Below are 23,178 nucleotides of genomic sequence, written 5' to 3'. Positions count from 1 at the left end.
CCATAAAGTATTGAACTTACAGCTACCAATAAAATTATCTCTTTGACTTAATGAATACATAATGATTAAACAAGATACAAGTAGCAAGGCAACGATCCCACATTATTCCTAATGAACATAATTAATCTCAATTTCTGGATCTATTTGAAGAATAACTCTATACATTACAGAATCAATTATTTCTAAGAAATCTTCTACTTCTAAGAGATCAACTCTGCCATCTGAAAATCCCTCCCCTCTCGCTTGCAAGATCCTCTTGAAATTCTTGGATGGCCATAATAACAAAACGTTCACATATCTTCGCGCATGACCGAGGTTATATCTACATCAGAAACAATTGTTCGCATCCGAAACACTACACCAATTGAAACTTTCAGAACAGAATAATTCAATTTGTGTCATTTCCTATATGTACATTACGGCTTGAATAGCTTGTCATTCTCAGTTAACTAATTCCCAGTCCCCACTTCAACTATTGACACAGATCTTAACGATCAATCCCACAGTTCAAAACTTTCTCGTCTCTGTCATTCTTGGGAGATCATAGTAACAAATCAGTCACATGCTTCCGCATGCATGAATAAGGGATAAATCTACAAAAGGAAAACCAAATTTACACCCACATTATACCTTGCAATTGCTTCGTTTCCCTCACGTCACAAATTCCCAGCCCACAATTCAATTACTTACGTAAATCTTCTTCCTCCTCAGTGATCAACCCGAAAACTCAAAAATTCCTCTCCTTTCGTCTCTCTCTCTCTCTCTCTCTCTCTCTCTCTCTCTCTCTCTCTCTCTCTCTCTCTCATCTAAATCTTTCACTCTCTCCAGAATCTAAAATCTAGGTCAAAAAACTCGTGGACTCACCGCGAATCTTTCACGACCAAGAAGCCTCGGAATCAAGAACCGGCGGTGGATCGCTCGTGGTATTCGTGGCTCTTCCTTTTTGTATCTCCCACCGCTGGTTCTTTCGTCTCCCACGCGTCACATGCGTCGGAGTCGCTTTTGATCGCGCTCCCAAAACGCCGATTTCTCCGCGGTCGATCGAGCCCGGGGGTTGGGTCGCGGAGGTGGGAGAAGCCTTTATTTTTCTATTTCTCTGTTTCTTTCGTTCTTTTTGGTGGGATTGGATACGGAAATAAACGAATCAGCTTTCGCCGTTGATGGTAAATTGGTAATATATTGGACTTCTTGGTTGCCTTTGTTTAACTCTTGTACTGCTTTCTTTTGAATTTGATATTTGAAATTTGAAAACATCTTTTGGAACTTTAAAATATTTTTGATCCGATTTTCAAAAAGGAGAATTGAGCGCATATTAGCTAGCTCATGTCATTGTAGATGCACCTATGAATCTGTGTACCAACCTTCTTTCATATAAATATAATTAAAATTAAAATTAAGAAAAAAAAAACACTAGTAGCAGTAGTTTGGTTTTTTTATATTTAGAAATACGTATGTATTAAGAGATAAATATTTTTTTAATTAAAGCTTGAAATTATTTATTGATCAGCTCAAACTCAAAATTGGCTCAAATTGAAATTATTTTAATTTAAATTTGATCACAAATATAGGCTCGAAATTAATATTAATTTAAGCTTAATTAAAGTCGAGCTTGATTAAGCTGGGCTCGATTACACCCCCTAGATAGATGCAGTCTTTTGACATCCATTTGAACTAAGTGGATGTCACTAAGTGGATGTCAAAAGACTACATCTGAGTCTTATTAGTTTTTTAAGATTTGGTGCGCCAAATCAAACAATAATTTTTGAATTATATATTATATCTATTAATGCAACATCTAGAAAAGTTTTCGACTAAACAGCCTGAAAGCTTAAAACACAATTGATGCTTTTACCTGAGCACTAACTCTTTTAGCATCTTTGTTTTGTATATAAACCATTTTCCTTCGGCTTCTGGAGAATCTAAAAGTGGTATTTATTAAAATTTCTTAGAATGCCTACTATGGTTAAAAAAAATTAAAAAAAAACTCTCTAATCTCGCTTGAAAGGAAGTAGAATTTCATTTAGTTAAGTTGTCTATAATAATTAATAAGAATGCTAACCAAATAAGGGTTTGTTTTGAGATCTACAAAGTCAACTTTAGTGGGAAATAAATTTTGCTAAATCTGACCTCAAATCATCGAATTTCATTGTACTTACTAATATATATCCATATCTACGAGAATCAATTTAAATCTTATAATTTAATGGGCAGACTATGATAATCAAGAATCCCAAATAGAATACCAAGATCAGCAGGGAAATAAAGCTCTACTTGGAAAAGAAATTTTCTTCAAATTCATAATTTGACAGTCCAGTTCAACACCTCGTACAAATAAGTTAGAAGTATTTTAAATGTACAAAGAGTATATCATCTTTCACCAAGATGAATTTACTCCAAATTTTTCGATATCATTGTCACAGACCTTTTGTGCTATCAATAATACAGTAAATAACATCCATTCTATTGCCCATGGAAAACAAAATCAAAGATTTTCAGAGATCAGCTTTGCCTGGATATCTAGGGAATGGGATGACATCTCTGATGTTGTCGAGGCCAGTGGCGAAAAGAATCATTCGTTCGAAACCTAGACCGAATCCGCTGTGCTTGACAGTGCCATAGCGACGAAGATCCAAATACCATTCATATGGCTCTAGAGACAATCCTGCCTCAAGAATTCTGTAAAGATAAGAAGAAAAGATTAGCCAACACAACTATCCTATTGTCAGAAAGAAGTATAGTTCAAAAAATAGCTCATGCATCAAATGTAAGCATCTAGCTACCACTTCAAAGCATTAGGTTTTCAGTCATTAGCTAAGGAAATTGTGACTTCCGCACTTTTGCTGATAGTTGTATGATTTAATTTATCTTTCAGATAACTAAGTTGAACTATTTCGTGTCCATTGTTCTTAGAGAAGTTCAAGTCCAGATCAATTTAAGAAAGCAAAAGTGCTTATTTCATTTTCTTTTATATTGGTATTCCACATAACATGTTTGCATGTCCACAAAAAAAAATTAAAAAAAAATAATAATATATATATATATATCCTATGAGAATATCAAATGTGAGATTTGATAAATAGAGAAACATGTAATTCAATCAGTTATACCACTGCAAATGCAGCATGCTCCATTGAATAACATTTATCCCAGAGATGTAGTTAGAAATCATGTACCTTTCTTTAAGACAATCTAGCCGCTCTTCTCTTTGGCTTCCTCCAATCAGTTCACCAACCTACACAAGAGAAGTTTAAATTGTAAATTCATGTAAAGGTAATGTCACAAATTGGTAAGCAAGTACTCTGCCATGTTATTCAAAGAAGGCTGCGGCTAGACCACGATTAATATTGACATATAACTTGCTGAGCATCAACTATGTGCTTTTAGTAAAATAAACTAAGGGAAAAGGCCAATTATCATAAGCCAGGAGAAGAACCCATACCTTTGGCACAAGAACATCCATAGCAGCCACAGTCTTTTGGTCATCATTAAGCCTCATGTAAAATGCTTTTATTCCTTTGGGATAGTTGTATACAATGACAGGCTTCTTAAATATCACCTCAGTTAAGTACCTTTATGATCGAAGAAAGCATCACTCAGTTGTACGAGAGCCAGCAGATGATTATAAGAAACCAAGAACAATGTGAAAGTTAGCGATTTGCATACCTTTCATGCTCAGATGCTAAATCAATTCCCCATTCTACCTTGTTCTCAAATTTCTTGTCAGTGACATGCTCCAGAAGCTGAACAGCCTGTGTATATGAAATGCGTTCAAATGGCATGGATGAAACAAGCTTCAGGCGGTCCAAGGCTGTCTTGTCATAATTGTTCACCATAAATTCCATATCTTCAAGACAATTGTCAAGTAACCATTGACAGAGGAACTTTACGTAGTTCTCTGCACAGTTCATATCATCCTGCAATGAAACAAGATACATGTTAAATTTTAGTATATGAAAAGATGGCTCTCATGAAATTCTGCAATCCTCTAGTTCTCTACTTCAAAAAGACAAGATTTTCTCATTTCAGTATCCTTCAAGTATATAAAACGAGTAAGCATTACATGTAAAAATTAAACAAGTAGCTATTTGGGAGCTAATGAATCCACCACTATGAATACATGGAGTATATGAACAAAAAAACAAAATGAATGTTCAGTACCTCCAAATTAGCAAATGCCATCTCTGGTTCAACCATCCAAAACTCTGCTAAATGTCGCGATGTATGAGAGTTTTCAGCCCGGAAAGTTGGTCCATAGGTATACACATTCCCTAGAGCACAAGCATAAGTCTCAACCTGAAGTTGGCCAGATACTGTTAGAAAAGCTTGACGTTTAAAAAAATCAAAATCATAATTTATGGACCCATCATCCTTTTGAGGAATCCTAGGTTTCAACTTAAACCTCTCTTCCAATCTTGAAAGATGATCCTTGGCTTTTGTCAATTCAGATAAAGAGGCATTAATCTCATCCTCGCTAACTTCCGACGATTTTAAATGTGAGACTGCATCTCCTTTTTCCTTCACAAGAAGCTTAGCGGTCTCTATGTCAGCCTCCGACGGCGGAGGGTTTTGTTTTAATTCTTTCTCCAGCTTTTCAGCAATGCTAAACAATGTTGTAACTTGAAACATTTCACCAGCACCCTCACAATCACTAGTTGTGATTAGAGGTGTATGCACATAGCGAAATCCATTCTTCCTAAAAAATGTATGTGTTGCATAAGCCATCTCATCTCTGATCCGAGCAACTGCAGCTATCTGCAAAAATTAGAGATTGCATAAGCAAAGAAATAGCAGCAAAGAGAAGAAACAGAGCCTTATTTATTCCAATTAGTAACATTAAGGATAACCTACGATCCGGTCCTACTGTTATTAATTCATGAAAGGAACAAGAAAACATGTTTTAATTAATCAGAGAAGCAACAAATTTACACATCATAGAGCGTACAATATTTGAACTTAAAAAGTTTCCCTTTTCCTATAAGAAGTGAAAAGAGAAAGTTAACATAGTAAGAAAGCTCTCTGCAGATTAAATTTGCCAGATTTTAATTAGCAAAAGTCCCCCTAAAATTGAAGAAAGAAATTGAGAACTCCCACAAACAACTTAATCTGTCATCATCATCATCTTCTTCTTCTTCCCAAGTAAACAAATCGTGGAAAACTTTCGCATCAAAATGTCTCCTTTAAAACACAATAAGCAAAAGGACGGGAATTAGATACCGTATTGGTGCGGGCCCGGAGGTGGACGACCTCGCGGAGGTTCTCAAGCGTGAGCCGAGCCTTGGGCAGCGGATACTTGGCATCAACGCCGCCCACCTCGAGCACCCAATCCACGCGGAGCTCGATGCGCTGCTTGGTCCCCTCAGGCGGCTTCTTGAGCTCTCCCTCAACGAGCACGCACGTGCCGGTGGGCACGAGGCACGCGAGGGGGGAGACGGTGGCGTCGACGATGACCTGGAGGTTCCCGAGGCAGGAGCCGTCGTTGAGCTCGAGGAAGGCGAAGGAGCCCTTCCCTTGCTCTCTCCCCGTCTTCACCCATCCTCCGACCACCACTCTCCGTCCGGCGAGCTCCTCGCCGGCGCCGCCGAGGATCGAGCTGATGAGGGTGCGACGGAGTGACGGCTCGAGCGCCACAGCCGCCATCTCCTTGGTAGGTGGGGAGGGGGCGGCGTCGTCGTTGCCGCCAGCCATGCAAATGGGAGTGGCTTTGGTCTTGGATTCGGTGCCGGCAGACGACGTCGTGCTAGGGTTTTTAAACGTGTCGCCCGCGTAGAAGTTTGATGGCGGGATGAGAATCTTCCGGCTTCTTTGGACTGGATGCGATATTCTGACGTTTCTTAGGAATCCTGGGACATATGGCGGGGCCCACGAGTCCATTTCGGGAATTGGATACGATTTGGCTCAGGGTAGAATAGACTATTTCACTCTTAATTTTACTTTTCTTTTCTTTTTAATTATTTAAAATAAAAAAAGTAAAATGGGCTCCTGAATACCTAAAATCGATTATACATAACAGTAACACTCACGTATTATTTTTTAATAAAAAAATCTAACAAAAAGATAATGGAATATATATTTTATAGTTTTTCGATAGTAAAGAAGGTCAATATGTAACTAAAAAAACGAGAAAGAGATCATGAACTAACTATAGACCACAAATAAGCTTTGCGATAAAAAAAATTACGAACTATTTGACTCCAATACTAGAAAGAAAATCTGTGAATATACAACTACTCGGGTACATCTGTAGGATAGAATAATGACCTTTAAGATCGAGGTCAAACTCAACTTTGGGCCAACACGTAGTGGCCTACACGTGCCATTATTCTAATTGATTTGGTCTGCTTAATTGGAATCTTTCTTGCCTTTTGTAAGATATTTTTTGTGTGTTTTGTTTTTTTTTTTTCAAAAAAGAAATATTAATTACTCAATCCGATTACAGAGCGCATCGCTATTAGTGAGTCAAAATAGGTCAATGCCAAAACCCATGTTTTCACTTGAGTTTACGAGGCCAATTCTTAGTGGTAAAAATGATTTACAAATAGGAAAGCACAAAAAAGATAACAAAATTTTATGATCAGGCCACTGTTTAGGGAGTTGGGTGGACATCTTTGAGAATATTGATAAAGGAGTAACGATTCTATCTCTACTTGCATGTGGGAGATATAGGGGTGTAAACAAGCCGAGCCGCTTGGCTCCAAATTAATTTCAAGTCTTAGAATTGGGCTTAGGCTCGGTTCAGCTCAACTCGAGCCGAGCCCGAGTTAGGCCAGATCGATCTCGAGCCTAAAATGGGCCTATCATTAAATCGAGCCAGATCGAGTTGAACCAAGCCCAAACTGAGCTAAAAAAGAAGAAGGAGGAGAAGGCGAGGCACCGCGGCTACTTGCCACTGCTGAAAGAGGAGAAGAAGGAGGAGGAGGAGGCGGGGCATCGCGACTGGTTACTGCTGCTAAAGGAGGAGGAGGTGGTGGGGCATCACAGCGGCGTGGTTGAAGAAGAAAGAGGAGGAGGAGGAGGTAGGGCACTACGACGGCATGGTTGAAGAAGAAGAAGGAGGAGGAGGAGAAGTTCACACTGCGATAGAGGACAAGGTGGCATCGGCGGAGGATGAGGCGGCACCCTTTTATATCAAGCCTATCGAGCCAAGCTTGAGCGAGCCAGCTTAAGCTTAGGCTTGACTCGATATTAATTTCGAGTCGATTTTAGCAGCTCAGGATTGGCTCAACTCTGACCAAGCCAAGCTGGACTAGAGCTTCAAATGAGCCGAGTCCGAGTCGCTCGTCGAGCTTGACAGCCCTAGAGAGATATCATGACGAGGAATATACATGAGGCCTCTTTAAGGTCGATTGCTTTTGCGATAAGTGTGGAGTTATAGAAACCACAACTATTGCCGGTTATTATTGAGGAACCTAGTGGATAGCTTAAGATGAAGTATGCCCCCACATGACTTTTTGTGTGTTTTATTGTAAATGTAAGAGGGTTGCTAAATATGAAAATATTGTGGATGATGGTTGTTATTATTATTCATGGTTACAAAATAAGATTAAGAAATCTAAGAGAATTAAATAAATATATTGGGGTCACATGACACTGGTTTATATTTACTATTTATAAGCTAATATCTTCTTCAACGAAAACTTACAAAAAGTGAGCCTTTGTTATGGTTTTTCTTCTTCTTCAAATTATTATAGTTTTTAAAGTATTTAAGTAAATCGCAGTCATATAGAAAGTGTTATACAAAGCTGCTCTTTTTATTGACTTAACTGCCAATTTACGAGAACTCCTCCTGTAGAACGATAAAATATTAAAATACCATCCCTCCGCCCTTAGCCTCCTCCGTGCCTTCTACCGCGAGCTCGCCTTCGAGAGGCCCCTCTTCCCTTTCATCCCAAGAACCACCCCCATTTCTCCTCGGTTCCTCCGCCCCTCGGTATTCGATTCTCTGATTTTTGGCCATATTTTTGCATCTAAAAGCATGGAGATGTCCAAGAACGCCAAGAGAAGGCTGGCTTTTGTGTTAATCGATGGGGTGGGCGACGTCTCTCTCCCAAGATTACACTACCAGACGCCTCTCCAAGCAGCGGCGACGCCCAATTTGGACGCGATCGCCTCAGCAGGAGTTAATGGGCTAATGGATCCCGTCGAAGCCGGATTGGCGTGCGGAAGCGATACAGCTCACCTCTCTTTGCTGGGATACGACCCGAGAGTCTACTACCGGGGACGAGGGGCGTTTGAGTCGATGGGTGCTGGATTGGCCATGTCCCCCGGAGACATTGCTTTCAAGGTGAGGAAAGGAGGAATCTTGTGCAGTTCTGCGATTTCTTGTTGCTCATTAGAGTTTGCCTAGGAGAACAAGATTTATTTTTTGGTGGATGTTGAAGATTTTTAAGTGGGCGAGAAAGATAAAAGGAAGATTCGAGTGTGGTTAATGATCAAAGTTTCTCTTTTGAGAGATTCGGATGTCCTTTTGAGGTTTGGAGGATTGAATAGACTTTCATAGAAGATCAGTCATTGGTTTTGAAATTGTAGCGCTATGTTTAGATGTATCAGTAGATACCAAATAAGTGCTTAAGGAAGCTTATGTGTAACTTTATTACTTGACTGGTAAAAAGATATGTAAAATTTGGATTTTTATTAAGTACATGCACATGAGGATTTGTTCCTAAATTGAATTAATAGTTTTTGTTTCTGCATGCTAAGGATGTAATTTTAGCATCTCTATGCTTTTGCTCATGCATCCAGCAATAATACCAATGCTGACACTGGTGCAGCTACTGCCACCACCAAGAATGCCAACAATAATAAACTCTTCAGTGCCGACTGTTCTTATTTTAGGTAGACGTCTTGATAGCCAAGACAAAATAGGTCGGTCTCTTGCCGGCATGCAGTCCAGCTATACATATAAAATCAACCTAGTGTGACTGTGTGAGACCGTGAGCGTTTCAGATTTGTATAATTAGAAGATGTATGGGTTCCACAGAAAGTATCAGAATAGCAGATCTGCTTTAAGGTCACAAGGGGACTACATTCTTTTTGCTGCTCCATGATAGTTTGAAGTTCTGAAGTTCGATGAAGTGATAATGTTCTTGTATGTTAAAGTTAATTAAAGAAATATGTGCATGATACATACATTTTTACTAATTCCAAGCTGTGGAACCTGTCAACCATAAGATCACAACTCAGTTCTTTGGCAATTTGCCAATTTGGCCTCTTCTGTTTATGACACAATGAGAACTAATTTGCACATTAATGGAAAAGCAGAAGGATGAGCAAGAGCTAGCAACATAGATTTTCTGGACTGAAGATGTTATTCCACTATTGATGTGCTATTATGCTACTCATTCTTTTGGGTTTCTCCGTGACAAAACTATATGCATTAAATTTATGCTATTATTTGACTGGCCTATTGAGTTGAACAATTATGAGCTCTTTCACTTGATAACTTACTTTATTACACATTTCAGTCAAACTTTGCTACCTTGGATGAGAACACTGGAATTGTTGTCAGTAGAAGGGCTGATCGGCATTTTGAGGAAGAAGGTCCAATTCTCTGCGCAGCTTTGGATGGAATGAAGCTTCCCTCGTTTCCTGAATATGAAGTGAGAGTCAGGTGAACTTCTTTCCTAGATGGAAACGAACCTTAAAAGAAGCCACATGGTATCCAATTAGACAATTGTTGTGGCATCGTTTTTACTATATGATAAAAAATGTTCTTAGTATAACGATATCATTATGTCCAATGCACCAGTTAGTGGGATAAGATTGGTATGGCATTTCTGTACAGACTACAGCCAACTGAAAGTTACGAAACATCAGTAAGTGAAGTTCAGGTTTACTTTCATGATTGTCACTGTAATTAATTGATCGAGAATGGTGTCCTCACATATCTCTTCAATTTCCAGACATATAATTCTTATTTCATTGTTGAGTGAGATATTTAGGGGCGGTAAGCAGTCAAATAGATGCATATGTAACCATTCTGATTTCAAAATTTTCTTTCTTATCTCCTGTAGAGTTCTCTTGACCTATTAGTCATTTAGGTTACACAGCTAGACAAAAATAATCCGTCAAACTATATTAGTTATACAATCAATTTAATTATTTAGAATTATCAGAGTTCCTCTTTCTAGTAGATTACATATTTCATAATCTGACCTTTCATGAGAGGTGAAGTTTTCCTGGAACAATGTTAGACGTTTAATTTTGATGTTCAAATAGAAGGCTGATAATAATATTGTGTTTTCTTAGGTATGCCACTGAGCACAGATGTGGAGTGGTTGTCAAAGGGCCGAAACTTAGTGGAAATATTTCTGGAACTGACCCATTAAAGGACAACCGCCTACTTCTTAAAGCAGAGGCTTTAGATGATTCTGAAGAAGCAAAAAACACAGCTGCAGTGGTCAATGAACTTTCTAAAGAAATATCGCGAATTCTGGTTTCTCACCCCTTAAATGCAAAGCGCGCAGCAGAAGGGAAAAATATTGCAAATGTTGTCCTCTTGCGAGGTTGTGGTATCCGGATCGAGGTTAGTTTGTTGAAGCTAACTACTCTCTCTCTCTCTCTCTCTCTCTCTCTCCCCTTCCTTTTATTCTCCGCAGATAGCATGTAGTGAGGAGAATTGATTGGTATGGCACTATGGCTGATGGGTTTGAATTTTGTTGTTCTTTCATTCTTTGCTCTTCGGAACGTGAACATGATCTACACATGTTTACAGGCCCTATTGAGCTTACTAACTTGCAATCAGGCAAGTAGGTCATATGGGAGGCTTCTCCATCCTTGTCATGTATTAATCTCTCTTTAAGTTAGCCATTTTCCAGTCGAACTAATCCACCTATTTATAATAAGCTGAGTAGATCCTGAGCTGAACTGCTTTTATGTTTATCAGGCTTAAGCTGGTTATGTTAGTGGCTATTTAGTAGGAAAAATTACAGTGGTATAAGTTACTAAGATCTCTAATATAGTAATATGTCCTTGTGTTTCCTCATATGCATAGAGGATTGCTATGGCCCACACTGCAGCATGTGCTGCTCAGCACAGATTGGCATTCTACCGGTATGCAACTATGCAAGTGGAAACATCTGTGCACTACATTTACGTCCTAAATTATGCATTTTAACTGACTTCAGATAGGTTCGGATGAATTACTGTTTAAGCCAGTCTTGGACTTCAATATAGTGTATATCAGGCTAACCCAAGAACTTGCAGTTGGGTGAAATGAATGAAACCCTGACTTTAGAAAAGGAGCTTTTTCAGAATCAGTTGAGCTGCTTAATAATGGGTAACTTGAAAGAAAGTGAAGGCCAAAGGAAGGAAATCTAGGTATGTAAGCTAGAGCCAACAGTTTGGTGAATTGAAAGCAACCATGACTTTAGAATAGGAGCTTCTCAGAGTTAGTTGAGCTGTTTAATACTGGAGAAATAGCAAGAAAGTGAAGGTCAAAGGAAGGAAATCTAGTCATGTATACTCTTGAGTCTAGGCATTTCCTTCATCATGTGAACACACCAACCTGGTCCTGTAATCTCATTTCATTTTGATACTTCACACAGGTTTTGGACTTGGAAGTGGGCCGTGTTATTTGTCATAATTAATTATACAACAAGTGAACATTCGTATTTCTTGATCTAGGAAGTTTCATCAATGGTGCATTTTAAGAAAATATTGTGCCGTATACCAGGTTCCTCCATTTGAGAAAAAGCATGGACTGTCCCCATGCATGGTAGCTCCCACAAAGATTATTGCTGGATTGGGCCTATCACTGGGTATTGACATCCTTGAAGCTCCTGGAGCAACTGGAGATTATCGAACTCTGCTAACTTCCAAAGCTACAGCAATAGCAAGAGCACTTTCTGCTCCATTAGAGCCATCCCCAAGTATATTTGTACCAGGAGAGGATCAACATAAGCCAGGAAGAGAGGATGGCTATGACTTTGGGTTCCTCCACATAAAGGTGAGAGATCTTTCCTTTTTCTAATTTTTATGGTGTGAAGTAAATCAGATTGTTCTTCTTTCTCCATAACCTTCAGCACTTTTTTCTATTTTTCTTCTACTTTGAGAACATATGGTTTCTATTATGTATTCTATAACCTTAAGGTAAAGTTACCTCACTGTATCAGAGGGTTTTCTCTATCTTGTAGTTTCTGTGTAATATGCCAAATTATCATCAAATTGAATGTTTGAAACTGTAACCTATAAAATTCCTGGAAGTTATGCTATTCAAGTTTCAGAGTGAAACTGCTGAATGTATATATAACTGAACGTAGAAGTCAATTGGCTGCAGGATGAAGCAACTTGCTCTATTTTCTTTCTTTCATATTTTCCTTAGAAGTTAATTAGTTGGTTATTGTTGCTTCTATTTGAAAATGCTTAACTAACAGAACTAATAAAAAGGTGGAATTCAATGTTTGTCCAAGCTGAAACTCGAAGCTAAGATTTACGATTTTGAGATTTTGAATCTTCTGTAAAAGGATGAACCTAATAAAGAAATTAGAAGTTATGACTGGGTAGAGGATGATCTGTAGAGAAAGAATGACTAGGGAATTGTATCACATAGTTATGGTTGAAAATGCTGTCATGTGAGGAACTGTAATTTAATGCATGAAAGAGAGCAGCAGTCAAGAAGTAAACAAATATAGGAGATACAGTATGGATTCTTTCTGTTTATGTTGTGCAAGTGTTGATGAAAGATTCTATTTTGTAACTTTACGATCCTTATGTTGTCTTGAATTAGATAGTACTCGTGCAGCTTCTTCTTGTTAGCTTTTAGCTTATTTGGAGCTGCATGTATTGACCAATTTTAGTTTCTACTTGATTGCTAGATAGAAATGGTATCTCCAACAATTTCTTTATTATTGTTGATGTGATACAGGCAATAGATGATGCCGGTCATGACAAGGCTAGTATACTGAAAGTCCGAGCGCTGGAAGCTGTTGACCGAGCTATTGGTCAGCTGATAAGACTCCTCTGGCAGGCAGAAAAATGTGGAAATTATCAATATTATCTCTGTGTCACTGGAGATCATTCTACTCCTGTGGAGTATGGTGATCATAGCTTCGAGCCTGTTCCATTCACGTTATGCCAACTAAAGGATTTTGTGACTGCAGTTGGGGAGGATAATGTGATTCAAACTTCCTTAGATGCTTTTCCACTTCCCTCCGTAAAGGCTGGTGATGATTTATCCGACAAAGTAGAATTATCTGGTATGAAAGAGGATCGGCATAAAGCCTTTGCTGGTGATTCAGTCTATGAATTTAGTGAGATTGCAGCTGCCAGGGGTTGCCTTGGAAGGTTTCCTGGAAGTGAGATGATGGGTGTCATAAAGAAGTGTCTTAAGCTGAAGAATGAGTAATCCTTTGATAGATGCAACTGTGCTAGCACTTGAATCAGATGTTTCTGTATCTTGGTTTCATGTCCTACAGATGGAAAATTAGGCCAATTATTAACCAGGTGGCCGAAAATTTAGCATACATAATAAATCTTTTACTGTTTATCATGTTTGAAACTTTGGTTAATTTCTCAATAATTCTATGCTTCCAAGAATAGTTTTCTTTTACCTGCAATTGTGTACGACTTAGATAGGCTGAGGCTTATTATTGGCATCTTTCTCTGTTGATATTTTTTTGAGGGAATATTTCTCTTTTGATATTGTTTTTATCTTATTTCTTTTGGATAACAGAAGTTCCTATTCTGCTAATCTTGTAAGATATATATATATATAATTTAAGGGATTTATGTAGATATTTTTCTTAGTTTAAAAGTTTTAAATAAATAATAAAAGATTTTGGACTATGGGAGAAATTTTTTCTCTCTTTTTTCTCCTAGAAGTATTAATAGGAGTTAAATCTCTATATCTAGCCAAAAAAATGCTAAATCTATTAGCATTTAATTATTGTAATATTTCCGATCAAACTCTCCTGTACAACATACATATATTTATATAAAAGAAATATGCAATCAAATATATTTCTGGATTCAATAAGCCCAAAAAAGTGAATATGATACCCAACTAATCTAAAAAAGCCGATTCCCAATCTTAAATAGAATGTAAAGACATAGAAATCTATATATAAACTTAGTACCTATTTACATATCTTATTTTGGTCTAGATGAGCTTGGATGATTGAGCAGATCCCATGATCCTAAGTTCATAACAACATTCCATTTCCTAATTCACTCAATTTATGTTAAATCTATCTTCTAACATTTTATATATTACATATTATCATTAATTATAATAAATATTTTTAATTCTCATCGAATACTAACAAATTATGATTACTTACTAAAAGTAAGTTAACTGAAACTTTCATCACCTATCAAACATACTTTTAAATGGAGAGAATTAGGTATTTAACTAGTTCAACAGTTTAATGGGTCCTCAAACATTGTTAGCCGTTAAAAATTTGTTATCCCATAGCTTTGGATTAAGACTAATTTTTGTATTTACTTACAAAATCTACTAAAAGGAGTTTATGTATGTCTACATCCCCCTCGTTGATATATATTTTCTTCATTAAATATATATATATATATATATATATATATATTATAAAGAGAAATATATGTATTTATTATACTATTGTGCTTGCTACTCCGTTAAGCCGTCTCTCTTCCCTTTCGGCTTTGCTTTCTCAATTCGTTTGCGCCCAAATCCCCCCAAACACCAAACCCTCGCTCTTCGTCCTCATCCTTCATCGTCACTTCCCGTCGATCTCATCGGCGACCTCCAGATCCGGCGGGGACGGCGGTGCTACTCGCGTCTTTCCTCATCTAGGGGGTAGCCCTTCTGTGCTCGATACATAGATCGACAGTAAGTCTCATCTCGTCTCCCTTTCTCTTCCTTCTCTTGTTCTGCTTTACTAATGTCTTCTACTTCTCATCGTTCCCACTTCTCTCTTTTTTCCTTCTCCCTCTTTTTTGACACGATAATCCTTCCCCCTACATCGTTTCCTTAACCCTGATCCTTGGCGTAACCCTAGACACATCTGTGAGCTGACGGAATTGATACATCTCTGGTCTGGATTACGAGAGATAGGTAGATGCCATGGATTGGTCCTGTTAGTATTCGCTTGGTTGTGTAGAGGTCGTGGGCAAAGGGACCAGCTTTTGCACGTTTTCTATCTTGGGCGCTCGATGTAACGTGTTTTAGTTTCTCGGGGGTGGATTTCTATGTCAAAATAGCAAATTTTATACTTCGTCAATTTTTCTTTGGGGCTCGATTACTCCTGTTTTCCGCGTCGTCACGGTTTTGCTGAGAAGATCTAGGTCAAGAGTTTTGGGAAAGGGAGTAATAAAGGTTTTGGACAACCTAGCAATGCAAATTTTCTATTCTACTTTAAGATTTTCCGACTCATCAAGCCTCATTGACATTGTATTTTTGGGGTTTTACAGGAGCTAAGAGAGTAGTTTGTTGGGTTTAATGGTTCTAGCCCTCTTCTCCATTAACGCCAGTTAAATTTCGTTTCTTCTGCTTCATTAAGGTCATGATAAAGATTGGCACGTATGCTCAATTGTTATCATGCATGTGCAGGTCCGCTAGGAGATCTTTGATCATGGCAGACCTGGAGAACTTGCTGTTGCAGGCTGCTGGGAGAACTGGGTCATCTGGGAGAAAGAACCAATCTCGTTCACATTCAAGATGGCAACAGCAGGGGTCATACTCTGATGGGAGTGATTCTAAGGACGATGACTCAGACAACCCAAGGTACACAAAGAGAAAGCCCTCAGGATCACAAGTTCCTCTGAAGAAGAGGCTTGACCAACCTGAGAAGGACAAGAGGAGTGGCTGGGGAGGTGGAGATGATGATAATGATGACAGGCATAGTGGTGATGACTCCGACAGTGCCCCTTCTATTGGGAGCGATCTTTACAAAGACGAAGATGATAAGGAGCAGCTTGAGAAGATGTCTGAGCTTGATAGAGAAATGATATTAGCAGAACGGAGCACTAGAATTGATGATTACAAATTGAAGAAAATGGCAAGAGCATCCTCATCTAAGATGGAAAAGGGGCGAAAGGAGAGTCCTCCCCCTCTTCCGCAACGCGGTCGCTCATCAGCTCGGATTGATAGGACTGCTACCAAAAGTGCCTTGAATGAGCTGCGAGCCAAGAGGATGAGACAACAAGATCCAGAGGGCTACCGTAGTAGCTTGACGGCTTTAACAGTAGAGGGAATTAGTGGTGGTGTTAGTACTCGAGGCACTTCTCCAAGCAAACGCAGAGCTGGGAGTCCTCCCAGTGATCTAAGCAATGAAGAAAGTGGAGGAAGAATGGACAGTGATGATGAAAGGTTCCCTGGAGACAACAAGATGGATGATGATCTATTAGAGGATTTGTCACCTTCTAGACTAGATCCTCTAAAGTTTGAAGATGTCAGAGATATAACAATTCGGAGGTCAAAGCTTGTGAAGTGGTTCATGGAGCCTTTCTTTGAAGATCTCATAGTTGGGTGCTTTGTGCGTCTTGGAATTGGAAAGACAAGGTCTGGACTTCCAAAATATAGGCTATGCATGGTTAAAAATGTTGATGCAACTGACCCAGATCGACAGTACAAGCTGGAGCATTATACGACATATAAGTGGTTAAATGTTTTTTGGGACAACGAGGCCTCAGCAGCTAGGTGGCAGATGGCTATGGTCTCTGATTCTCCACCACAAATTGAGGAGTTTAAGGAATGGTTGCTGGAGGTGGAGAAGGGTGGGCGGATGCCTACTCGTCAGGAAGTGGTTGAGAAGAAGGAAGCCATACAAAATATCAACACCTTTGTGTACTCAGCTGCGACTGTTAAGCAGATGTTGCAAGAGAAGAAGTCAGCCTCGCTACGCCCGGTAAATGTTGCAGCTGAGAAGGATCGACTAAGGAAGGAGATGGAAATGGCACAAAGTAGGAGGGATGAAGCAGAAGTGGAGAAGATCCGGGCAAGGCTGAAGGAGTTAGAAGATATGTCAAGGCGACCAAAGCAAAAGAATGACAAGGCTGTGAAATTGGCAGAGATGAACAGGAGAAACCGAGCTGAAAACTTTAAAAATGCTTCTGAGATGAAACCTGTTAATACGAGTTTAAAGGCCGGAGAGGCAGGTTATGATCCTTTCTCGAGGAGGTGGACAAGATCAAGAAATTATTATGTGTCAAAGCCAGGAGGAGATGGCAATTCAGCAGCTGCAAATGGGGATACTGCGGTTGCTATGGTGGCTAATGAAGATGCTAAGGGAGTTGTATCAATGATTGCTGTGGCAGCTGGTGAGGCAGCCACTGCTGCAGCTCTACAAGCAGCTGCTGGTGCAGGGAAGTTGGTTGACACAAATGCACCAGTGGATCAGGGGACAGAATCAAACTTGCTGCACAATTTTGACTTGCCTATATCATTGGCTGCTTTGCAGAAATTTGGGGGCCCTCAGGGTGTGCACTTGGGTTTCATGGCTAGGAAGCAGAAGATAGAAGCAACAATTGGTTTCAAGGTTCCCGACAACGACGGGAGGAGGCATGCCTTGACATTGACAGTCAGTGACTACAAGCGACGGCGGGGTCTGCTTTGAAATGTTGCTTCATGCATGTGGTCATCCATTTCAGCTAGGCTGTACGCTGTTGCTCCCATATTGGGCAAGAAGATAATATTCATCTCCACTCATTTGTGATGATGCACTGTTGAATGTTGGAGACTTACAGTTATGATCTTTTCCTCATAAATGACAAGTATTGCGTACTGGTTCACGGCATAGGGGATGTGAGGTCGTTATGATGAGATTGGCAGTAAGTCTCATGTTTATCTGCTGATTGTGTTCAACCAATTTTCATGGACGGCGTTTCTTCTAGTAAATCAATTGGTTGGTTCCCCTGATTTGTTAAAAATAACTTGTTACACTATGTAAACTTTGTCAGACATCTTATCTTGTGTTTGAGAAATCCAAGCTGGACCATAGTCATTTTAACCCCCAATTATGTTTCTTTTCATTGTTATGGAATGAGGCCGGTCTGCCAAAGATCTTCATACATAAATGAATGGTGTCAATTTGTTGTATGTAATCACCTATCATGATGTTCATTATATTTTATAATTTTTCAGTTTGGCAGTCATTCCTGAGTAGCATTTTTATTAAATGAAGTATGGAACCTCAGGAAAAGCAAGACATTGGGTAAATTACATCTTCTGGTAGCGTATGTGTCTACAAACTGTGTGAATTTTATATTGCGTTATTGTGTGATACTCATCTGTAAGTAGTCCAGCATTTGATCTGAATTTTCTCCTTCACATCCAGTGGATTCCAACCAATTAATAGTTGAACCTCTATCAAATATTTTGAGTTAAGTCTTGTTAAAATAATGCATGCTTTCCATATTAAATCTGCGCATATAGCATGTTTATGTGTATTTGCATGCACCTGACATTATCTGTTATACCACATCAAATCTGCACATTTAGCATGAGCAGAGCAAAATTTAACCAGCTGACAGAGACTCTTTGTCCTAGTTTCTTTGTGTATTTGCATGTGCTCCAGATTAAAGTTCTTATTTGGTTTGAGATTAAGTCCTGAATTCGATTGATTAATTTTAATTTTTTAGTTTTAATTTAAAATTTTTTTAATTAGATATAAAAAAGATAAAAAAATATTTAGCTGTTCGGAGAACTCCCTTTAAAACTCAAAATAAACATGGGCTTTATTCTCTCTCTCTCCCCTCGTGGATGACAAATATTGGTGTTCATATAATGTCTGTTGTTGAAAATGTTAATGAGCTTTGTAATAAGTAGCAGACAAAGTATTCAAACTACACACACTCCTTGCTCATAAATATATCTGCCTTCTTAACTACTATATCTGCCGAACTGGCTGCATCCTTAATTACACTGTATACTTAACTCTCAGCAACCACCAACATCATTCCCACAACTTTAGGCACCGTCATCTCCACGACTTTCGGCAAACATCAAGCTTGTGTATGCAAGGACAGCAGGAACAAAAAAATATTGAATTGCTTCCATGTTAGAATGTGGATGACACTTAGGGATTTGGCTTGGTGGGAAAGAGGAGAGAAGTTGAGAGGAATTAAAAGTTCCATATAGTTTGAGAGGAAGAAGAAAGCTATTAGAAGAGGAAAATACTGGGAAAAGAGCTAATTTGAAACATTTATCTTATTTATTTAGTGCATAAGCCTCTCTTATTTACGAATTAATTATTTTTATTTATAAATAACATTCAAATACTACTATTTTTTTTTCTGAAAATATGTATAAATATGATCAATATGAATAAATTAAAATTATACATATTTCCAATTTCAAAATTATTACACGTCTTTCATTACTAAAATATGCATAAACCCACTTGTTTAGCTTATTTTGAATTCCTCCCAACCACCCATTAAAGAGTAGCCGTTCTATCGGACGGCCCACGATCGCGTGCGCTTATAAAATCCCTATGCGGACGGCTTCGTCAACGGCAGATACACCGGCACGGGCCGCACCACCCTAACTTTCATAACCAACCGGGCAGCGAAACAACGTCGTCCTTCCGAAATGACTAAAATGCCCATACACGCATTGTACGCTCCGCAACAAGTACGAGAGCATTTCGGTCATTTGGCGCACCTAAGGGCCTTTCTCTCTCCTCCTAAGGTTTCGATACTACCGAAGCCCCCCAAAGAACACTGCCTATAAATAATGGCCTCCACTCTCCTCTTTCTCTACCCCCACGCTCTTCGTGCTCGCCGCCTTACGAGATCTCCCTCTCTCTCTCTCTCTCCTTTTCTCCTCCCCTCGATCTCGATCCATGGCTTCGATCACCGGATCGGCTATCTCGATCTCGGCTCCGGCGAGGAAACCGGTCCAGGTATCTCGATCTGACCTCTCGTTCTTGATCTCCTCTGTTTCTAGGGGGTTTTGGAAAGAATTTAGGGCGATTGATTGGTAGAAATGATCAGAAGTTTGGTTTGAATTTTAGTTTTGTTGTTTCTGTTTTTCGATGTCACGGAAGCTTTGAATGGATTGGATCGCGCTTAAGGATCTCTCTGTTAGGCGTTTTATTTGCGATTGAGGTGATCTGGAGTACTTTAGTTGTAGATCAGGCCGTTTTGAGCTAGAAGCTTGATGAATTCAGTCTGATCTACTGTTTCTGGCAATTTGTTTGATCCATACTTTGGTTTTACGTCAGTAAGTTTGTTTTGTGAGATTCAGTTTGGTCCTATTGTTCTTTGATAACAGATTAAATGATTTTTGTAGCAATGATGACAAGAGAGTCAAATTAAAAAAAGCATTTTAAAAATCTATGAATTTTTCTCCCTGTACATCAAAAGTAGTTCTAATTAAAGATCTTTGTATCACCTTATGATAAGATTCAATGATTCTAATCCCTTTACATAAAATATGGACGTCAGGTGTATCATGGTGATTCCTCGAAATCAAGCTACTTTTAACCGTCGTTTTTCTTTCCATTCTAGTATTCTTTTCGAGGACCTTGAGCATGATTAATCTTCTCTTCATGTTTCTCTCTTTCTAGAACATCATTCTAGTGTCATCTTGTTATAATGCTGCCTTTGTTACCTAAATGGAAACATTGTAGAGGATGCTAAATGTAAAAGAGGAGGACGATCAGCATTTAATTTTGTAAATTAAAAAATAGAGTTTTAAACATTATTTTATATCAACACATGGAATGCTGTGATTTATGGGAGTTTCATTGATCAGCTTATATGGAAGCCAAATTGTTACATCCCTGATCAATGTCAATAAGTTTGTAATCCCACAACAATGTGGAATTATATAATTTATTTCGTTGCAGAGTCGTCATATAAATCTGCACACCCTAACTACTGATGTACTGAGCAAAATGATGCCAAATGTACAAGGTCTTGATGATGGTAGGACTATGACTGCTGTATATTTGGGTTAGTTTGTTCGTCGGAACCGAGGTCATGGGCGACTAGCACATTCTCTGTAATTTTGATGATAGGTCATCTGTGATTGGTGAAGTTATTTTTACTTAATGCTGGTAAATAGTTCCTGCAATGCCATCAGTGTTCTTGATGGTAATGCTATATGAGATTCATCCAGTTTGTCGAGTAAGGTGAAATATGCTGTTTCAACATACAGTGTCAAGAATATGGTGTTGTGCATTTGTAGCACATTGGAATAGTTATTGCATCTACTGTTTAGTTTTTCAGGCATGTGGAATAATGAAATATCTAATTTTTGGTACATATCTGAGGGAAGGCTTATTTTATTTGTTGTATAACTGTTTAAAGCTCCATTTTGCCAGTGGGCCTCTGTAAACATGGTAATTTGTAGATGATTCGTCTAACACTCATTTCTTTTCCTGTCGATGAATGGAATGTCAATTGTTCTCAACAATGTACTTCTTGATGATTTACAGGCAATTAATGGAATTACAAGCCTTAGATCTGTCTCTTTCTCCAGCCAGGGGAAATCTTTTCCATCTATCCGTTCGGCTCCATCACGGTTCCGGATTTATTGTTCTGCTGTATGTATATCTATTCTGTATCTGATGTGCTTTTACTTTTTGTACTATTGCACTATCTTGGCTAACTTATATGCAAAGCGGCCGCAGGTGGTCTATGTAGTCTCTACCAGAGCCGTCTTTTTGAGCTCTTTTTTTCTCATATAGCTACACGTAATTGATCTCTATTGTTAGTCCACACTAGTGATATCTGATTTAAGCATCTGATGAATGAGTCCCGTCATTGTTTATGATCGAGCTTCATATTATTGCTTGTGATAATTTATTAGTGACAGTTTAGGCTCTATACCTGAGCAGGCCAATCAAGAGACTGTGGACAAGGTGTGCGCAATAGTGAAGAAGCAGTTAGCACTCCCTGAAGGAACTGCCGTCACTGGAAATTCAAAGTTTTCTGAACTTGGGGCAGATTCGCTTGATACTGTAAATCTTCAAAACGCATACTCTACTGCTACTGACATTTTTCTAAATCTACAAGAGCATTCAAATAAGTGTTCCCACAAATAGATCAAGCCTCAAATATTTAGTGATGTTCAAATTTACTAGGGTTGACAACATACGCCTCATAATGAAATGCACAATTATGTCCCTCCGAAGTGAAAACTGAACTTTTGAGATTTGTTGTGCAGGTTGAGATTGTCATGGGTCTTGAGGAGGCATTTGAGATCACTGTGGACGAAGGGAGTGCCCAAGACATTGCAACTGTGCAGGATGCGGCGGATCTTATTGAGAAGCTCGTGGGCGATAAATCTGCTTAGGTTGAATAAGAATGCTCTATCCAAGTTAGAAGGCTCATGCCTTTAGATGATCTAATTTTTGCAGTTTGAGTTCAGCGTGTTTCTAGATATTAATGCTAGAAAAACTTGTGGTATTATTTAGAATCTTGTTTACATCTACTCCGCTATATTTGGAAAAGTTTCTACTCTAAATTATTTCAAGTTCAAATATATCAGATCACCTTATTTCAGCATTGGCTTCTTTAGCTATAAAACTCAGTTGGCACGGGTAAGTAATATTGCCTTTGTTTATAGATAGTGCTTCAATATAATTTTCCCAAGAGGATGCTCTTTGTTAGTTGTTGACGTGTCTACTAAATATTTTCATAATCTATTCTACAGATGTATCACTTGTCAAATGCTTCTGTTGGAATCGGACAGACTCCAAAGCAGTTTTCTTTTGCAAACATTCTATAATGGTTAACAGTGGATAGAGTCAAAGTAGACTTTTCTGCTAATCTCTTTTGGTCCTTCATCTTATTGTTATGACCCACTTGTCCACCGTTAGGCCAAAGGTATCAGATTAAAAGTAAAACTGATAATGTCGACTTGATCAGGAATGATTTGCAAATTAATAAGAACTCACCTTGAAACAAGATCGATTTGATGTGATCATATGTTAAACATACATTGCTTATATATAAGTATATGCGTTACATAAATTACGTATATTCCCGAGCCAGTAAGCCCCATTTTGCAATTGATGTGTTTTTTTTTTTTCATATTTGCTAATGTGACCATAAAGTTTAATTATCTTAATAAACTATTTATTTTAGGCTAATTACATTTAGATCGGTTGAATTTTGATCCGGTAGTATCACTCAAAAGATTAAAAAAAAAGAAGAAAATTTAACACTAAGACCTATGAATTATTCAAATGCTTCAGAATAATCTTTATGTTGGTCTACTGTTTGCTATTCTGAAGTTGACATGTGATCGATAAT

General features: G+C 38.5%; 5 protein-coding genes across 14 annotated transcripts in view; 3 read left to right on the top strand and 2 right to left on the bottom strand.

Moving 5' to 3' along the window:
• The window catches only part of LOC140791232 (uncharacterized), a 30,975-nt gene extending 29,822 nt beyond the window's left edge, over window positions 1-1,153 (bottom strand). For 7 of the 9 annotated variants that reach the window (XR_012109541.1, XR_012109542.1, XR_012109543.1 and 4 more), the window contains exon 1: window positions 865-1,118. The gene's annotated coding sequence lies outside the window, so the exon portion shown is untranslated. Of the gene's footprint in view, window positions 1-864 lie in introns of all 9 variants that reach the window. The other 2 variants (XM_073141667.1, XM_073141670.1) reach the window with 1 other exon arrangement.
• Window positions 1,154-2,271: 1,118 nt separating this feature from the next.
• Window positions 2,272-5,741, bottom strand: LOC140790890 (asparagine--tRNA ligase, cytoplasmic 1-like). The gene is made up of 6 exons (XM_073141203.1): window positions 5,215-5,741; window positions 4,159-4,752; window positions 3,664-3,914; window positions 3,440-3,569; window positions 3,174-3,232; window positions 2,272-2,676 (listed from the first exon to the last, which is right to left on the bottom strand). Exons 1-6 carry the CDS (start codon window positions 5,683-5,685, stop codon window positions 2,493-2,495), a joined length of 1,689 nt encoding a protein of 562 aa, XP_072997304.1. The 5' UTR covers window positions 5,686-5,741; the 3' UTR covers window positions 2,272-2,492.
• A 1,987-nt stretch (window positions 5,742-7,728) lies between these two features.
• LOC140790642 (uncharacterized) lies at window positions 7,729-13,546 on the top strand. The gene is made up of 5 exons (XM_073140805.1): window positions 7,729-8,281; window positions 9,462-9,607; window positions 10,246-10,522; window positions 11,672-11,944; window positions 12,863-13,546. Exons 1-5 carry the CDS (start codon window positions 7,973-7,975, stop codon window positions 13,340-13,342), a joined length of 1,485 nt encoding a protein of 494 aa, XP_072996906.1. The 5' UTR covers window positions 7,729-7,972; the 3' UTR covers window positions 13,343-13,546.
• A 1,011-nt stretch (window positions 13,547-14,557) lies between these two features.
• Window positions 14,558-18,066, top strand: LOC140790641 (protein RTF1 homolog). 2 transcript variants are annotated; one of them, XM_073140804.1, is made up of 3 exons: window positions 14,582-14,803; window positions 15,385-15,443; window positions 15,524-18,066. In XM_073140804.1, the coding sequence occupies exon 3, from the start codon at window positions 15,546-15,548 to the stop codon at window positions 17,526-17,528; it is 1,983 nt and encodes a 660-aa protein (XP_072996905.1). In that variant the 5' UTR covers window positions 14,582-14,803; window positions 15,385-15,443; window positions 15,524-15,545; the 3' UTR covers window positions 17,529-18,066. The 2 variants fall into 2 exon arrangements, with proteins under 2 accessions (XP_072996904.1, XP_072996905.1); XM_073140803.1 differs by lacking the exon at window positions 15,385-15,443 and having other exon boundaries at window positions 14,558-14,803.
• Window positions 18,067-19,656: 1,590 nt separating this feature from the next.
• Window positions 19,657-22,425, top strand: LOC140790885 (acyl carrier protein 1, chloroplastic-like). Its single transcript, XM_073141197.1, has 4 exons — window positions 19,657-19,817; window positions 21,357-21,464; window positions 21,759-21,881; window positions 22,088-22,425. Exons 1-4 carry the CDS (start codon window positions 19,758-19,760, stop codon window positions 22,214-22,216), a joined length of 420 nt encoding a protein of 139 aa, XP_072997298.1. The 5' UTR covers window positions 19,657-19,757; the 3' UTR covers window positions 22,217-22,425.
• Window positions 22,426-23,178: the final 753 nt, after the last annotated feature.

This window comes from Typha latifolia, chromosome 6 (genome assembly GCF_019914945.1).
Source record: "Typha latifolia isolate L0001 chromosome 6, TyphaL0001v2, whole genome shotgun sequence".
Taxonomy (NCBI): Eukaryota; Viridiplantae; Streptophyta; class Magnoliopsida; order Poales; family Typhaceae; genus Typha; species Typha latifolia.
Note: the sequence above shows the minus strand (reverse complement) of the source record. Positions and strands in the feature narration are given on the sequence as shown.

What these genes read in the sequence shown, in the direction of transcription:
- LOC140790890 (XM_073141203.1), bottom strand. Translation starts at nt 5,685, where the DNA reads ATGGCTGGCGGCAACGACGACGCCGCCCCCTCCCCACCTACCAAGGAG. An exon ending in TCCGGGCCCGCACCAATACG is followed by an intron (nt 4,753 to 5,214) that starts GTATCTAATTCC and finishes TAATTTTTGCAG; the next exon opens with ATAGCTGCAGTTGCTCGGAT. An exon ending in TGGCATTTGCTAATTTGGAG is followed by an intron (nt 3,915 to 4,158) that starts GTACTGAACATT and finishes GTTTCATTGCAG; the next exon opens with GATGATATGAACTGTGCAGA.
- LOC140790642 (XM_073140805.1), top strand. Translation starts at nt 7,973, where the DNA reads ATGGAGATGTCCAAGAACGCCAAGAGAAGGCTGGCTTTTGTGTTAATC. An exon ending in GAATATGAAGTGAGAGTCAG is followed by an intron (nt 9,608 to 10,245) that starts GTGAACTTCTTT and finishes GTGTTTTCTTAG; the next exon opens with GTATGCCACTGAGCACAGAT. An exon ending in TTGGGTTCCTCCACATAAAG is followed by an intron (nt 11,945 to 12,862) that starts GTGAGAGATCTT and finishes GATGTGATACAG; the next exon opens with GCAATAGATGATGCCGGTCA.
- LOC140790641 (XM_073140803.1), top strand. Translation starts at nt 15,546, where the DNA reads ATGGCAGACCTGGAGAACTTGCTGTTGCAGGCTGCTGGGAGAACTGGG.
- LOC140790885 (XM_073141197.1), top strand. Translation starts at nt 19,758, where the DNA reads ATGGCTTCGATCACCGGATCGGCTATCTCGATCTCGGCTCCGGCGAGG. An exon ending in CGGCGAGGAAACCGGTCCAG is followed by an intron (nt 19,818 to 21,356) that starts GTATCTCGATCT and finishes GATGATTTACAG; the next exon opens with GCAATTAATGGAATTACAAG. An exon ending in TCCGGATTTATTGTTCTGCT is followed by an intron (nt 21,465 to 21,758) that starts GTATGTATATCT and finishes ATACCTGAGCAG; the next exon opens with GCCAATCAAGAGACTGTGGA.